Here is a 16605-nt window from a genome sequence, read left to right as displayed (position 1 = left end):
ACTTCCCTGGATGTTACTCTTCTCAGGGAGTTAGCAGTTAAAATGTCAGGGGAAGAGGGAAATTTGAGATGAAAAAGACTGGCAGTTTTCATGTGCCATTTGTCTGAAAATTTATTTCTCTTTTGAAAGGTTCTATGGGCTAGGGGAAAGAAAAGTGCCTTCTTACAGATAGGAATGTTTTTTGTGTGACTGTAGAAAGTAGCAGTAGAGCTAAAGCAGGGAAGTTCCTGGTGACTTCTATTGCACAGCCTCATTTATCGGACAAGGCAACACCAGCCTCTGCCCTGACATTTTGTGCTTTCACAACAGAGTCAAAGGACAGTGAGAGAGACACCAGGAGCAGGGGATGAGTCCATGAGTCACCCTGGTGCTGCTCATTGTGGAAAATCCTCTTTCTGAATTTGTTTCTTCTTTTACTCTGTCCAAGATACACAAGCAGTCGCCTGCTTAGGTTAAGTTTTGGAAAGGGGGCTGGAATGATAGTGCAAATGAAAAAACAAAATGTGGAGCTTGTGAAAATTCTCCTTCCAGCTTTTTTCCAACAGGAAGACTTTTCACCTGCTGCTTTCCATATTGCAATATTTCAGAGGGGGTTTCCACAGATAGAGGATATGAAATTGAGAGAGGAAGAATTGCTACAGGAAGTGGATTTATTTAAAAATATGTTTGTTTTATCACATCTTTGAATAAATTGTTGTGGTGTGTAAGATATGTCACTGTGTTTGACACTTCTGCCAATCAGAGTAGGAAAATAAGGTAGCATGTATATCATGCTATATTTAATATCATAGAAAAGTTCTACCTTTTCATAGTGTTTTTTTTTTTTGGTGTTTTTTTTAAATGTTTTTTGTTTGTTTGTTTGTTTGGTTGGTTTGTTGTTGCTCAGTAGATTAATGCAATTTATTTCCATGGAGTTTTAGAACTTTAAAGGTGTTCTATTCAGCAGTATGCAGTGTCATAGAAAGCACAGATCAGTCTTTCCAAATATTTGTGAGAATTCATGAATAAAAGAATCATCATCCAAGTCAATGTCTTCTAGTCTGTCTCCTGCAGCCATCCTTCCTCTGACACATTCATCATCTCTGCTCTTGCCTGCCAGGACATAAAAGCAGACAGCTGTTGCCAGCACTACTCTTTTGCTAGCACTGAACCACTGAGAGCCCCTATCACATCTTTCCTTGTCAGAAAGAAAATTACTTCGTCTGGATCCCAGATTTCCCCTCTTCTGCTGTGTGCAAATCTTCTCGTGTGTTTCTACATGTACCTTGGTGCTCCTGTGTGGTTTTCCATAAATTATTTTATGCATCTCCTTGAAGCAGGAGTGTTCCTGCAGGCAGGGATGCCATCTCAGTCCCAAGAGAGTCAGAAGTTGCAACTCTTTCATCAAGTACAAGATCATCATCCTCTTCCTGAACAATGCCTCTTGTCCTCTGATTGTCAGTCTAATCAGAAAATCATTGGCTGATGAACAAGATGTTTCTGTACAATTTCTGTGACCCACTTTGTGTGACAACACATGGTCTTGCCTTGTCATGGGTTTAGCATGTGGCTCCTCATTGACAGCTGAAAACAACTGAAAACAACTGAAAACAGTGTAGTAAAGAAGGCATGAAGAAATTGTAGGGGTTTTTTTGATGGTCTTTTGTAGCTTTGATATTTTTTAAAGCTATTTTTTTCATAATTCATCTGGATTTAGCTTTGTCTAGTATTAATTCTCTGTTGCATCATTGCACCATGTGCTGCCCTCCTGTAGCTTTTCTGCAATATTTTCACCCGTGTGCTTATGGATAAAGCAATTTTTAATTTCTATAATAATTTTAACCCACATGTAGTTCTGCTCTGTATGCCAGATAGCTGCTCTGTGGCTCATGGTGGCACTCAAAGCTCCAAATTGGAATGTATGTCATAAAAGGCAAGGACTGTAGTGTGTTTTTATGTTTAGGGTTGACATATTAAAAAAAAAAGGAGACAGATAGTTATGACAGTATCTATTGGTGTTAAGAGTGTCATTGCTTGAGTGAAGAAGAAGAAGGAAAAAAAGGGAGTGGGAGTGTGCCTTTGTTTCCTCCTAATGCATCTGTTCCTTCTGCTTGTTTGCAGAGAGGGGCATGTCAATCTGACTACGCCATCAATATGACCTTTCTCTGTGAGCAGGCACAAGGAACAGATGAATCAAAAGTAGGATATTAATTAAAACCAGAGATGTCTCTTGTATATCACCCTGTCACCCCACACTGTTGAGAAGGATATGCTCGAGTTAGGTGGGAACAGGCCACCTATAGCAGCCATATAGCTGTGACAGCAGTGAGCACACTCATTTGTGTGGTAAGAACCACCTATAGTTTTCCATCAAACTAGCTTAGGAAGTCAGGGATACAAATGGGATTTTGGTTTTGGTCTTCTTGCCTGCTCTGTTTATGCAGAACTTCATGCAGTGAACAACAACGGAAGATACTCTTAGCAGTTTGATATTCTTTGCTCCAGAATGTCTGAGTATTTTCCCAGTCTTCATTGGATAACGTTGAAAATTAATGGGGTGACTAAATGGCTTTCAATTTTACACGATCCTTTGATGTGAAAGCAATTATTAGTGTCTATAATTATCTCCACAGTTACTTGGGTCCTGCAAACGGCATTCAAATCAGCATTTTTAACTGTGTTCCAGAGGATGTCATTATATAATTCATAGTAAGGAATAGTACCCTACAATCTGAGCTCAATATCATTGTCCTTTCAGAATTTATTTCTCAGACCATCCTTCTGAAGAGTGATCATTTTTTACTTTAACTCATTTTTAAATATCTCAGCAGGAGACTAGGTATTGAATAGAGTATCTCTCTATCACTTTAATGTGAGTCTTAGATGTAACAACACTGAGATCAATGCTTAATCCATTATCCTCTGAATTAGGAGGACCATAGTGTGACCTACACATCTGTTCTCCCAATCTTTTCTGCCACAGCCTACCCACTGTGAGGCAGAGTGGGAAAGAGAGAAAGCCTTGGTGCTGTGCAAGTTCACTCCCTCCCACCTAGAGCTGGTGCTTGTGCATGTGGCCCCATGGCACCCAGGCAGGGCAAGCAGAGCAGGCCCAGTGCCAGCCAGCAGCCAGTGTCGACCAGACAGCTGTGATGGGCAGCACAGCTTCAGCATCACACCAGGGAGTCAAGTCAATGGGTCACGGTTATTGCAGCAAGGTAAAAAATGTCAGGCTATACGCAGGCAAGGCCATTAAGACATGATTGGTTGAATGGCTGAGGACATGCATGTAATTTTCCTTTTTCTCCTCCATACTTGCACACCATTATGGTGGACAGATAGATCACCAGCAGACTCACAAGCAAGGTCAGATGACTGTGATCTTTACCTTGGAAACATTGGTTAGTGGGAATAAGCAGCAACATAGGACATTTCTTCAAGGAACAAATTTTTTATTTAGCCCCAGGAGTACAGTGAGGGAAAAACAGTGTACTTGTTGCACCACCTGCAACTTTGCCAGTTTTTCTAAAAGCTTTGGTAGACCCAGCTTTAGAATCTCTCCCTTTATACTTCATCTCTGTGATACTAAACTCTAGCTCTATCTGCTGCCTTTGAAAATCATGGGCTGATCAAACTGGTTTTTGAATAGGAGTGGACATGGTAACTCCAGATGAAGCTGTCAGACCAGGATTTTCAGATTTCAGGACTTGCTGCTGGGCTCTGGACACCTTACATTTTTTTAAAGAGGCAGAGAGAAACCTGAAACCATAGGAGTTTTCAACAATTTTTTTTCCTATGGAAATGTCAAGGCAAAAATGTTTATTCAGAATTGACAGAGTAGGTGTAAGCTTTTTCATTCAAAGAAATGTCATCAATCTGAGGTGTTAGTAGCATTACTTTATAAGTGTACTTTATTATCCTCCCAAATCAAGCTTCAATCCATTTGAATCCAGGGATTTACTTTTTTGCTACTTTCTGTAGCAAAGATTGCCAGACTAAAAATTATGGGAACTTATGGGGCTGTGAAGGAGGAAGTGTAGCCTTGTGTGTCTTAGGAGTCTGTGGTGTGAGAAATCTGGCCTCAAGCTGCTGGGATGCAGCAAACTACTGTGGGGCCTTCAGCAGAGAGGTTAGAGACCTTCTGCACTGAGCAGAGCAGGAAGAATGAATCATCAAAAATAACTTTTAAATCATGAAGATAAAACAGAGATTCCCAAAACAGATGTGATTCCCACAGAATATAATCTATCTAATGGAGAAAAGATATACTTCAGAACAAGCTTGTATATACATACACAAGCTTATGCAGAACTGGTTAAGCACTGTTCAGTAAGTTTATTCTGGTTCTCTTTTGTTATATGTGTAAATGGAAAAAATATGGCATCTGATAATAAATCAACAGTCAACTGAACGTGACCAGACATCAAAGGTTTTTGAAGGCTAATAAAGTATTTCCTTGTCCTGGAGAGGGTCTGATCTTTCCCCTCAACAAAATTCCAGATCCACTTATGGAAGGACAGCAACTTCTTTGGATACAATGGACCTAAGAGATAACAAATCCAGTCCTGATGGGAGAGTGACATAAGGCAGAATTTTGAATCCTGGTCTGCTCTCATTCACTCTAAATATTTAATTAACACAATTCAGAGCTCCGTCTGGATTTGGAATGACACAAATAAAGATGAAGTTGTGATAATGAAAAGCTTTCACATAATTGAATTTAATATATATTTTATATAAATTATACAAATGGAGGTTGGACCTGATGACCCACTGTGGTCTCTTCTAATCTAACCCATTCTGTGATTCTATGAATACTTTTCATTTGAGTAGAGTTAATGTCCTTGCTATCTAAAATCACTAGTACAAATATGCTGTAAAGGAATTTCTTTTTCCAGCTCTTCCCCTCTGTATCACAATTGCCAGAAGAAGTTAGACCTTCAGAGAAGTGAACTTACTGTCCACAATGGATTGTGGTTACTGAAACACTTTGAGGAAAAAAATTACAAAGGAATGGGTACTAGGTGTAATTGCTAGAGAAGGACAGCTAAGGAAAATCTTAATGAAGCTTCAGGGCATGACTCTTAGGTCACAACTAGAGTAAGACTCAAGTGTGTCTGCCTTCTAGAGAGAAGATAAAAAAGAGTAGCTTGTGAAAGAGGAATCTTACTGGCCTGCAAAAGCCAAACAATGCTGTGGACCTATAGAGGCATGCCATAAACTCACCAGTCTTCCTAGCTCAGGAAAATTCCAACACATTTTTCTCTCAAAAGCCAGTACTGACACACTGCAGCTGGACTTTTTGGTAGCTCACAGTTCAGTGGGCTATTCCTGCTATGAAACACAACATATCCAGGCAGCACATTGTTGTTAAAGCTAAAAATACCTCATTGTATAGGAGCAGTTTATGGTCTTTGTCAAGGTCATAGTTTTGGATGTAATATACTCTGAATACATGATGAGGCATAAAGCAGACTAATGTTACCAAGATGAAGAAGAAACTCTTTGTCTGAGCCCTGAATTCCACGTGAGAGTTAATGTCAGGCCAGTATTTCATGGCTACTCTGTAGATCACAGCCAGCTGGATTCCGGTGAGCGCAGCACACACCACCACCAAAATCCCAACCAGGCAGTAGTTGGCGATCACCATGTGAGCCTGCTGCAGGTCCCTATGGAACTGGAAGCACTCGGAGGAGCGGTATGTCCTCGAGGTGCCATAGTAGGAGAGGAGAACGGGCGTGACCACCAGCGCTCCCAGCAGCCAGACAGCCCCCACCCAGGCCACGGTGCAGCACTTCCGAAACTCCAGGCGGAGCAGGCGGGCTATGATGATGGCCACGTAAAAGGCAAAGGTGGCGTACATGTGCAGGTAGATGATGGCGCTCGCCAGCCTGCAGGCGAACCGCCCGAATTTCCACTCCCCCAGAATGTAGTAGCTGAGGCGGAAGGGGATGCTGAGGAGCATGAAGCTGTGCAGCACCAGGAGGCTGATGATCATAATGGTCATCACAGATTGTGATCTCCTTTGAAACAACTGCTGGGACATCATGATGACCCCGAGGGTGCCGCCAACCAGGTTGATGATGTATAGGACTATCAGAAGAGTGTGGAGTTTCTCTGAGGAGTTCATCACTGTGTCATTGGAGGAGTGGTTCTGTTGGGTTTGGGTTATGCAGCTGTTAAGCATCCTCAAAAGCTCCTCTTTTGAAGATAACTGAAAAGGAAAAAGAGGAGCGAAACATTTTTCTTTGTTACTTCCTTTATTGTTAACTGGAATATCGCAGATTCCTAAAGAGACACTACTGAATTGCAACTGAAATTATATTATCCCTGTGTAGCTTACAATCTTATAACTGTTGTGATCCTACATATGATAGAAATAACCTACGCCTCTTGGGGTTAGAACTGCATTTTACATCATTATGAATGAGATTTTGATTAACTAAACTGCATTCTAGGATTTTTTTTTTCAATTATTTGCCTCTAGATTCAGCCATTTGTAATAATGAAGATACTGTTTGTAAATTGTGCAAGTTTTATCTGCATTCATACTATAAAGCTTAAATTGGAGGTGGGAAAATACTGAAATATGAAAATGCCATATCTATCATGTGTAGATACTCTGCGATGACAACTGATCCATCTTTTTAGCCTCTTACTGAATGGGTACAAAATACACATAGGCAGAAACAGTTTGTTTCTAGATACATGGAAAAGAACGTCTGCAGATGAAAAGTCAATTTTTTTTGCTTCATCTGCAAGTATTTTTTGCTACAGAATTTCACCTGAGTTACTCTACTATGAAAAGTGATGAGAAGGAGAAAATTGATTTAGGAATGATCTTCTGAAAGATATAATTCTTTTGGCACTTGTTGAACATAGCCACATAGCCACATACAGCTGCATTCTTATTTAGATTTAACTCAAAATGTGGTTTTGTATACAGATTTCTGTACAAATATACAGGGATAATTCAGAGAGTAGATAGATACTTTGCTAATTAAATGTATCCTTACCTCAGAGTTTTGAAGGAATAAAGTAAGAGCTAAAAAATTATCTCTTAAAAGAGCAGCATCTTTTCTGTCTGATTCCTTTGAAGTTTGAAATCAGTAAACTTGTTTTAATTGGCAAGCCTTATTTCTTTGCACTCATCTATAAAGTGATAGACTACAACTGCAAACCATTTTCAAAGAAACTTCTTATTTATGAAGCATCAGGCAAAACATCTTTACAAAGCCAAGATTGATATTAACCTTTCTGTTCACCCACTTTTAATATTCATGACCTTAAAGCTTTTAAATGTTTAAAATTGTTTATCTGCCTAATAATCCCAAGATAAGCACAACAAATTTCCCAGAAACTTTGCTACACCTAAAGCTTTACAAATCAATTCATTTTCCAACATATATTGTTGATATTCCAAATTGGCTTTGAAAATATACAAGTTTTAGTTGTTCTAGACAGCATAACTACAACTTAATGACAGCATTTTCTACCACTTTGAAATAGATTATATTTTTTTCTATTTATAGCAATAAAGTATTTGAATTTTACCTTATAATCTCTTCTTTTTGTGACTCCACCCTGAAACGTGTCATTTCATGCAGCTGTAGCATATGGCGTGCATAAGCAGAGTGAAAAAGACAGCCTTTGACCTGTTTGACCAAGAAGGACTGAGAGTTTTCTCAGCCCACACACAGGAAGAAACAAGCCTTTCTTTCGTTCCTCTGCGATAGCAATCTCATATGTGCAACATCTAATGCTCTTTTCATCATGTAGGGAGAACCACAGAAAAGCTGCTGCACTGGCAGACACTATCATTGTGCTGGGACATGTAGAACAGATCAAGTCAGGACTTCCTCTGACCACAATTTGAAAAGTCTAAAGCTCAGGCAGGCAGTGATTCCCTGAGCCATACAACTACCACAAGATACCAGGTTTTGCTTCTAAACAAGTGAGAAATGCCACTGATCAAGGAAAGAAATGTGCACCTGAGCAAAGGATTTTTCCTTATACATCCACTTTCCCCATGAAATTGGTTTATGTTTAATAATTAAGAGAAATGTTCCAGAATAACAAAGTATTTAGCAGAGTTAACATGGGATTTCACTCTAACATGTTATTAGACCATCAAGGATTCAGAGGTGATTTCTCACAGTTTAAATACAATACATAAAACAAGATGTAGGCATATATGAAAAGCAGCTTAAGAGTTCCTGCTGTTAAAAAAATACACAGCCAACAGGCCTTGAAAATTATTCCTGAACCAAAGACATGAATGCAGACCCCAAAATATATCATTAGTACATGTCAGCTCACTAAAAAGAGGAAGACTTTGAGTCGCATCTCTTGTATAGACATTAATAAGCAGATTCTTTGCCAAAAATTAAACAGAAAAATGTTAGTCCTGTTTATTTTTCAAGTAAAGTTCTAGACTGCAATCAGAGTTATCCCTACTCAAACATGACAGGCAACACATAAGGTTTTGTGAGCAAACTATAACATAAAACAATATTGCAGAGGGGTTGAACTAGCACTGCTCCTGGCATCAGTCAGCCACCTTCTGCTGTGGATGGGAGGATGGTTCCCTTTGAGAGGCATGTCTGATACTAAGAACAAGTGTTAGGAAGAACAAGATGTGAAAGAGAGTTACCAGAACTAAATAAATACAAAACTTAAAAAAATAAAAAGTTGGAAAGAGAAACAAGAAAGTCTGTGAGGGTGAGCAAAGATATGGAAACAGCAGTCCATGAGAAATATTCAGGATAAACTCTGAAAGCTTTGAGTGAGTAGTTACCATTTCATTCAGACCGGGATTCAGAGCAGCAGGGATGCCCATTTTGGATGCTGCATATATTTGTGGGCTTGGAGTAAAAGAAACATGTGGTTGTTCCATTACAGCACTGATGGAGGGCTGCTACCTGGGTAATGGTACTCACCAGCTGTGGTTCCAGCATCTCCTAATCCCACATAAGGACAGGCTGCTACCTGACAATCTAGTGGTGGTGTTTGGATGGCAAAATGATCAGCTGGGTCTGCAGAAATGCACAGGAAGGTAGTGAACAGCCTGGATGTCAGACATTGATGTTTTCCATGTGTTAGAATGATCGTGACATTACAGCCACGGCCTCTGGGTGAAGCAGGGAAAGCTGCTGCCTTGTCCACAGAGCTTGAAGGAATCCATAAACCTTGAACCACGACACAATAAAATCAGAAGAGACATGAAGAAATTACATTCCTCAAGTAGTTGTTTTGTGACAGCCAGCATTACAGGCAGATCTGAATCAGACTCTGAGATCAGGAGTTTTGTGCACTCTGTTACCTTCTTGAGTCCAGTCTGAGCTCTTTGGATGTAAAGTCAGGCCAAAACCCAGCAAAGATGTTGCCCAGGTAATTCTCTTGTCACCCTGGGGACAGTGCTGTTGGCTGGCACCAAAACTGATGTTTTCATACCTCTCAGTCTCTTTTCCCTTGAAACATGTATGTTAATGCTGTTCAGTGTGCTAACCTTGTTTTTCATGTTCTTCTGTTAAATAAATAAAAAATAATTTAAAAATCAGGCAATTCAGCCCTGTAATCTAGGTTTAGTTTTTAGGTTAGCTTGTTATTTGAGTGCAAGAGAAAACTTAGTCAGCACATAGCTTGCCTTGACCAGTGGTGAGAATAAAGAGTGAAAGTGAAATGCATCTATACACAGCAGAGATCCAGGTCAAGACTAGAATTACAAATAGATTTTAAGGAAGGAAGGGACTGCCTGTATCTGGTTCAACACTGGGGTAAACAGAAGACAAAGAAGAGTGGAGGTTTCAATTACTGAGATGGGAATATGAAACAGAGGAAGAAGAAGTAGCAGCTGAGAGAAGAGAAACGAGAACTGTTGTGTGTTTGGAGATGGGATGAATATCTGTGGAAGTGTTGCTGCTGGTGGCCACGCATGCGTGTAGCAGATTTCCTCTAAGCAGGGACTAGGTCCACAGTAGAACTCTAAGTTCTCCATTTCATGTCTGCATGATTTCCTCTTCTCCCTGCATCAGTCGACAAAAATATTGTCTTTTCTGGTCAGTATAATAGCAACCAAGGCTTCACATTTGGTTTCAAGACCTGCTTTCTGTCTTTGAACAGCCATAAAACTCTCCTGTCTTTTGTGACTGGATAGATTTTCAGTTTTAGCTACTTCCAGATTAGGGTGATAACTGCTGATAATTCAAATTATTTATTAATATTAATCCTTTATTCCTAGCTGCTTACAAGAACTGAGTTACACATTGGTCATAAACAATGGTAAAATTGTTTTACCATATGTTATGCTTTAAAATACTGCTTTCTCTGGGATTGCAGGTGAAATCACAGTTTTTGGTGTCTCGCTCCCAACTTTTCAGACATGAGTCACAGGTACTGGATAGGAAGAAATTCATACTCCATACTTAGGGAACATACAGGATAATCCCTTTAATTTGCCAATCCCACCCACCCATGCATCATGAATAATTTATTAACTTCAGCTAGTAAATGGTCAACAAGTTTAGCAGAACTTTTCAGATTCTTGGACTACTCTTCTAATCACTTGATTGCAGGTTTACTGAGAAATTTCTCAGGCATTGCCAGGATGGAAGAGGCTGTCTGGCTTCTCTGTTTTTTAGAAATCATAATATATATTTACCTTAGTCATATCTATTTAGTATGCCTCAAAAGTAGACATTATGCTTTATATAAATAGAAGTAATATGCGGAGGAATTTGGCAGAGTATATCACAGGCAGGCTATGACTTACCTTTTAAAACAAAGCTGTTATTTATTTGATTTGGTGCAAAGAGAAGAGATTTGTTATTATAAGTTCAGGAACTTGTCATAATTCTTCTGTCCTGGTACATGCCAGTTTAGAAGTAAGTTAGAAGAGTTATTAATTGCCCTCTAACACCTGTAGTGGCAATTAAAGTTGTTGCTCTAGTTTACTCCAGAAATTGATATTACTGGCTATAAAGCCATTTTACTTAGGAACAGCTGCAGAAAACCACAGGTAAGTCAAGGATCTGGGACCAACATCATAAATTTTTCCTTACCCCAAATGCTTTTCTTTCTGCTTCACCATGCTGCTACTGACTGTCCTTTTCAAACTTCCCCATTGCTTCAGTCTCACAGCCTTTCTCAGAAGTCTGTATTTCAAGGAATATCTCCACATAATTCTGCTATACCTGGTTTCTCATGCTCTGCTTGATAAATAACATCACAGCCACAGAGTCTGAATTCTTTCCTGATAATTATACACAAAATCAACAAGCCTCTTCTGGAATTAGATCCCTGAAACTAATTTTTGTTCGACACAGAACTGGGCAAGGCTTAATCTTTATTAAACTAAAAAGCAATTAGAAATGAAGCACATAAGCCAATTAACTCATGCAGTTAATAAGAAGGATGTGAAGATACTAGAGCAAGTCCAGAGGAGGCCATAAAATGATCAGAGGGATGGAGCACCTCTCCTATGAAAACAGGCGGAGAGAGTTGGGGTTGTTCATCCCAGAGAACAAAATGCTCTGAGGAGACCTTAGAGAACCTTCCAGTATATAAAGGGGACCTCCAGGAAAGATGGAAAGACACTTTTCACAAGGACACGTAGGGGTAGCTTTGAAGTGAAAGAAGAGAGATTTAGATTAGAGAGGAGGAAGAAATTCTTTACTGTGGGGGTGATGAGGCACGGAACAGGTTACACAGAGAAACTGTGGATGCCCCATTCCTGGAGATGTTCAAGATTTCAACAGAAGAGACTTTGAGTAATATAGTCTAGTGGAAGGTGCTCCTGCTCATGTCAGGGATACTGGAACTTAGTGATATTTGGTGTCCCTTCCACACCAAGGCATTCTATGATTCTATGATCAGGTTTTATGTTTGGGTTGTTTTCACAAATTTCCATTTATCCTAAACTCTCTAAGATCCTAAAACTGTGTTTGTGGCCACATTTCACAAAAATGAGCCCTAGTTTTACTGAGGCGAGTTTCCCAGTTTTCTGAAAGAAAAACAAGTGCTTTTCTTCTGAATAGAGTTGCAGAGAGAGCACTAGAGGACAAGGATGAGGACTCTAAATACTAAAAATGATTGAATTTGTCAGTAAATTAGTTTATAATTTAGATGAGTCTGGTATCTAGAGGCCTGTCATCCAAATTTCATCAAAATACACATCCATAAAATAAGTTAATCAAAAAATAAGAAAAAGAAAAGGATCTTGAACTGTTGAGGATTTGAAGTATCCAATATCGGCTCCATAGGAATGAAACCTATGAGGAAATCAGAAAAAAAGAATTAGCATTTATTCTCGTGAGTGTGGGAATGAATATCAATAGTATGAATTCTAATATACAAAAGAAATTAAATATATTAAATATGAGTACAAAACAGAAGACCTAGAGCACCTCCAAAAAATAGTGATGTTTCATTCTGTTCTCAGGGGTACAAAATGGACTGGTTGTGAAAGGAGAAGGTTTTTTAGTTCTCATCACTAAAAAGAGAACTGAATTTAAAAAAACATCCTGCAAGCTATCAGACTTTTCTGATTTAATTTCCTGTGAGATATCCAAAGATGCCTAAAGAAGCAAAAGCAAGTTTGAAATTTGAACATTTTTGCTTATGGATATCACCACAGAAGTCTTTTTCCTTCAAGCCCCTCATTCTCAGAAGAAAATACAGCAAAGAAAAACCAGGTCTGCAGCACTCAGCAAAAGAAGTAGCTTAAAGAACTGTGCAGAAAGGAATAATCTTAAGGGATTTAAAAAGAGATGTCCACCATGTGTTTCAACTGTACCTCCTTCCAATCCCTGCCTCGGGAAAGGTTCTGTTGACTCCTTCAACGACACCAGGAGCAGCCAGGAATGAACCTCTGTGCTGGCAAGTCCATCATCCATGGTTCCAGCGAACAGTGAAACTTCTGCTGCCTTTTTTGCTAGTTGGGAAATCTCTATGCTTCTATTATGCACACTGTTTATAGGAATGAAATGCAATGAATGCCACGTCTATGTCTGTTTATAGCCCATACTCTCAACACATGGCAAAGAGAATATGTACAACAAACAAAAATGCTCTCATGATAAATTGATCATGATCCTAAGTGCCATCAAACTGTCTACATAGATCCATTCAATAGCTTTCACTATTTCTTTGTTTCCTCAGTTCAAGGATTTGAGCAATTACTGTAATTGTAAGAATATTTCTACCCTAGAGCATAAATGGACCATGCAGCTAATTAACATATTTTAACCTAACTGTGAAAATTGAATATGTGATAGGTTCCAACTGAACTGTGCATCAGAGTTTTGTTGAACTTATCTTTCCATTATAACAAAAATAGATTGTAGAACAAAAGAATAGGATGGAGGGGAATGTTAAAAATTGAGTGATTAACTTAATTGCTTTTTATTCAACCACTAGTAATTCCTAGAAATGAAGGATGGGAGAAGCCATGTATTTATTTAGCTAGTTATTTAACTCAAGTCTGAGAGAGAGAAAAATTTGCCTTAAGTATGATTAATAATAATTTCATCTAAAGTGTAGATGAAAATCAGGAAGTTTACCTACACATTTCAAATTTCATAGGTCTATGTGCTTCAATTGTACATTTTCAATGTATAAAATAGCAGAAATAATTGTATTAGAAATAAGCATCTTTAAACACATTATATTTAGCTATAAACATAAAGGCTTAAAGAGTAGAAAAATTCAAAATTTGGTTCCTTTATATAAGAAAACGTAAACTGTCAAAAATAAATCCAGGGATTATGTTCTCAGTTCAAAGGAGGACACTGAAAAGCCAATTAATTTTCTTCTTACTTTTTTTTTTTCACTAAGCATGCTTTTAGGCAAGGCTTTTAAAACATTGTTAGCCAGCATAAACCAGTTGCTACCTATGAGAGGATAAAGATTAATTAATTCAAATGTTGTTTTCTTGATCCTCTTGATAGTCCAAATCCTCCTGATTAAAAAATGAATAAATAACAGGCTTTTCCTTTTTGAGCCTTAGGAATTTTTTTGCTTTACATGTTCAAATTTAACAATTTGAATAAAAATAAGATTGTATTAAAATCCAATTTTATTTTCAAAATTGAAGCTCTTAAACTATAAGTTTAAGGAATTTTACAGTCTTTTAACTCCTTCTTTAAAAATGTGTCTTAAATTCTGGCTGGTAGCTAAGCTAAGCCCTCACTCATTTCCCCAGAGGGGTGAGGATGAGAACTGGAAGGGCAAAAGAGAGAAGAAAAGTTTTGGGTCAAGATAAAGGCAGTTTAATAAGTGGAGAGGGATAAAAGGAAACATAAATTAAGCAATGCAAAAGCAGTATCCCTCACCACCCCAAAATGATGCCAAATCAGTCTCTGAGCAACAGCTACTTTGGCAAAACTCCCCCTTCCCAGTTTTACTGCTGAGTGTGTTGTTATAGAAGATTCTAAAAGAAGATTCTTTTAGGCAGTTCAGATCAGCTGTCCTAGCTGTGTCCCCTCCCCACCTCTGCCCACCCTCAGCCCATGGGCACGAGGAGCAGACTCATAAAAGAGAAAAGGTGTTGGTGCCATGAAAAGCTGGCTCAGCAATGGCTACACCACTGGTGTGTTATCAACACTGTTTTGTCACTAATCTAAAACACAGCACCATATGGGCAGCTATGGAGAAAAATTGCTCCATCCCAGCCAGGCCAGTACAGGAGAAGAAAAATACAGTTGTGAAGAAAACTGTTTAAATATTCTGGATATGTAATAAAATACTAATAATTTCAAAATAAACGTTTTTGTTTCTTTTTTAAATTTAAAAATTAAGTTGCAAAGCTTGTCTCAAATATAGATTAATCCAGGAAAAAAATCTTTCTAGGTTAAACCTTCCTCTGAATGAACCAGTTATAAGGACAATACTTACTTAATATTTTCCTAAAAGGATCTGTCACTGGTAGCAAAATTCTCACTTGGTAGAAGAAGACAGGGACAGAGTTGGGTATGTTAAAAAATGTTTGGACACTGGAAGATGGGACATATCAGGTGAGCAAGGGTGTGAGGGTTAAGCATGGCTCTGAAAGACTTCCAAAGAAGAGCTGCCAGGAGAAGCTGGCAGCCAGCTGGTAGCAAAGCTCTTCAGTGCTGGATCTGAAAACCTCCAGTGTCCCCACCATGAGCTGTGTAACAGGACAGAGCTTTGTGGATGGCATTGAGTGGGAGGAAGCAGTAACATGCTGCTGCTGTTCACAGGGACTCAGCAGGCTGGGGGAATGGTAGTCAGCCTTCCCCTGCTGTAATTCAGTTAATTATGCTTTGGGGCAACAAGCTGTGTGTTTGTTGGTAAAATATGCTTTGTAAAGAAGAGGAAAGATAAGATTATGGAACTCCATGTGTGTTTTTTGTCAGATCTCTTTATTTTTTCTTGATAAGGGCTTTGGGTACAGCGAATAAAGTTTGGATTAGGAGCACTTAGAGGAAGCAGAAGGGCAGCAACAGTCTCCTCTCTCCAGTGACCGGCGATAGGGCTCAAGAGAATTGCTTCAAGCTGTCAGAGGAAGTTCAAGCTGGACATTAGGAAAATGCACTTTACCCACAGAGTGGTTGAACACTGGAGCAGACTTCCCAGGAAATAGTAATTCCTGAGCTTTCCAGAGCTCAGGAAACATTTGGACAATGCTCTCAGGCACGTGGTGTGATCTTTGGGGCTGTCTTGTACAGGACCAGGAGTTGGGCTTTGTACCCTGTGGGTCCTTTCAGGGTATTCTGTGACTTGTCCTGGAGCTGTGGTAGAGGAGGTTTAAGTTGCATATTAGAAAAGGATCTTCATCCAGAGAGTGGTGATTGGGCACGGGAACATGATCCCCAGGGGACTGCTCTGTCACAGCAGCAGCCTGACAGAGCTCAAGGAGCATTTGTACAAAACTCTCAGGCACATGGTGTGATTCTTTGGGTGTCCAGTGTAGGGACAGGAGTTGGACTTGATGATCCTTGAGGATCCCTTCCAAGTCAGTATATTCTATTGAATCTGGGATTCTGTGGTATTCATAACAATTTGAGAATGGTGTAGCTATGAGTCAGGAGGCCCACAGCTCCAACACCAGAGAAGGTGTTTGGATACTCTATTCTTAGATTTTTGAAACACAGCTGGACTCAGTTCTGGGCAGCCTCATCTAACTTTTGAGTTTAGCCATGCTTTGAGCAGAGGGTAGGACTGGATGATCTTGAAAGATCACTTACTATCCACTTTTGACTGTGATCTAAACTCATCTCAACACTACAGAGGTGAATCTTCCTTCCACACCTTTACTTTGTGTTCACAGGTTTGTGAAGGTTCAAGTTACTAAATTTGGTTACTAAATGCAGTTACTAACTGGCAGCAATTACTAACGTGGAACATTCTGTAACACAAATTTAAGTTATCATTTGCTCCTACGCACATCCTGACCTCTAGAACAAGATTTTGTCCTTGCTATTATTGTATCATCTCAGGATTTTTCTGTTCTAGCAAAAATACCCCTTGACATTAAACTACGTGAAACCACCTTGGTCCAACATAATTATTATTGTTGTCATTTTTACTTCACATGTACTGCAGTGGTTTCACACTCCTACACATTTTTGTAAAAGATGTTGTTATGGTGATACATTTCACTTGCTG

General features: G+C 39.1%; 1 protein-coding gene across 1 annotated transcript; it reads right to left on the bottom strand.

Annotated features, from left to right (window-relative positions):
- Window positions 1–2905: 2905 nt before the first annotated feature.
- Window positions 2906–16400, bottom strand: LOC110483380 (putative G protein-coupled receptor 141). Its single transcript, XM_021553277.4, has 2 exons — window positions 7534–16400; window positions 2906–6193 (listed from the first exon to the last, which is right to left on the bottom strand). The coding sequence occupies exon 2, from the start codon at window positions 6164–6166 to the stop codon at window positions 5297–5299; it is 870 nt and encodes a 289-aa protein (XP_021408952.4). The 5' UTR covers window positions 6167–6193; window positions 7534–16400; the 3' UTR covers window positions 2906–5296.
- Between the last annotated feature and the right edge of the window lie 205 nt (window positions 16401–16605).

This window comes from Lonchura striata, chromosome 2 (genome assembly GCF_050655825.1).
Source record: "Lonchura striata isolate lonStrDom1 chromosome 2, ASM5065582v1, whole genome shotgun sequence".
NCBI classification, from domain to species: Eukaryota; Metazoa; Chordata; class Aves; order Passeriformes; family Estrildidae; genus Lonchura; species Lonchura striata.
The sequence above is the reverse complement of the archived record's forward strand: the minus strand, read 5'-3'. Positions and strand labels throughout refer to the sequence as shown.

Excerpts from the sequence above, each read along its gene's own strand:
- LOC110483380 (XM_021553277.4), bottom strand. The coding sequence starts at position 6,166 with ATGCTTAACAGCTGCATAACCCAAACCCAACAGAACCACTCCTCCAAT.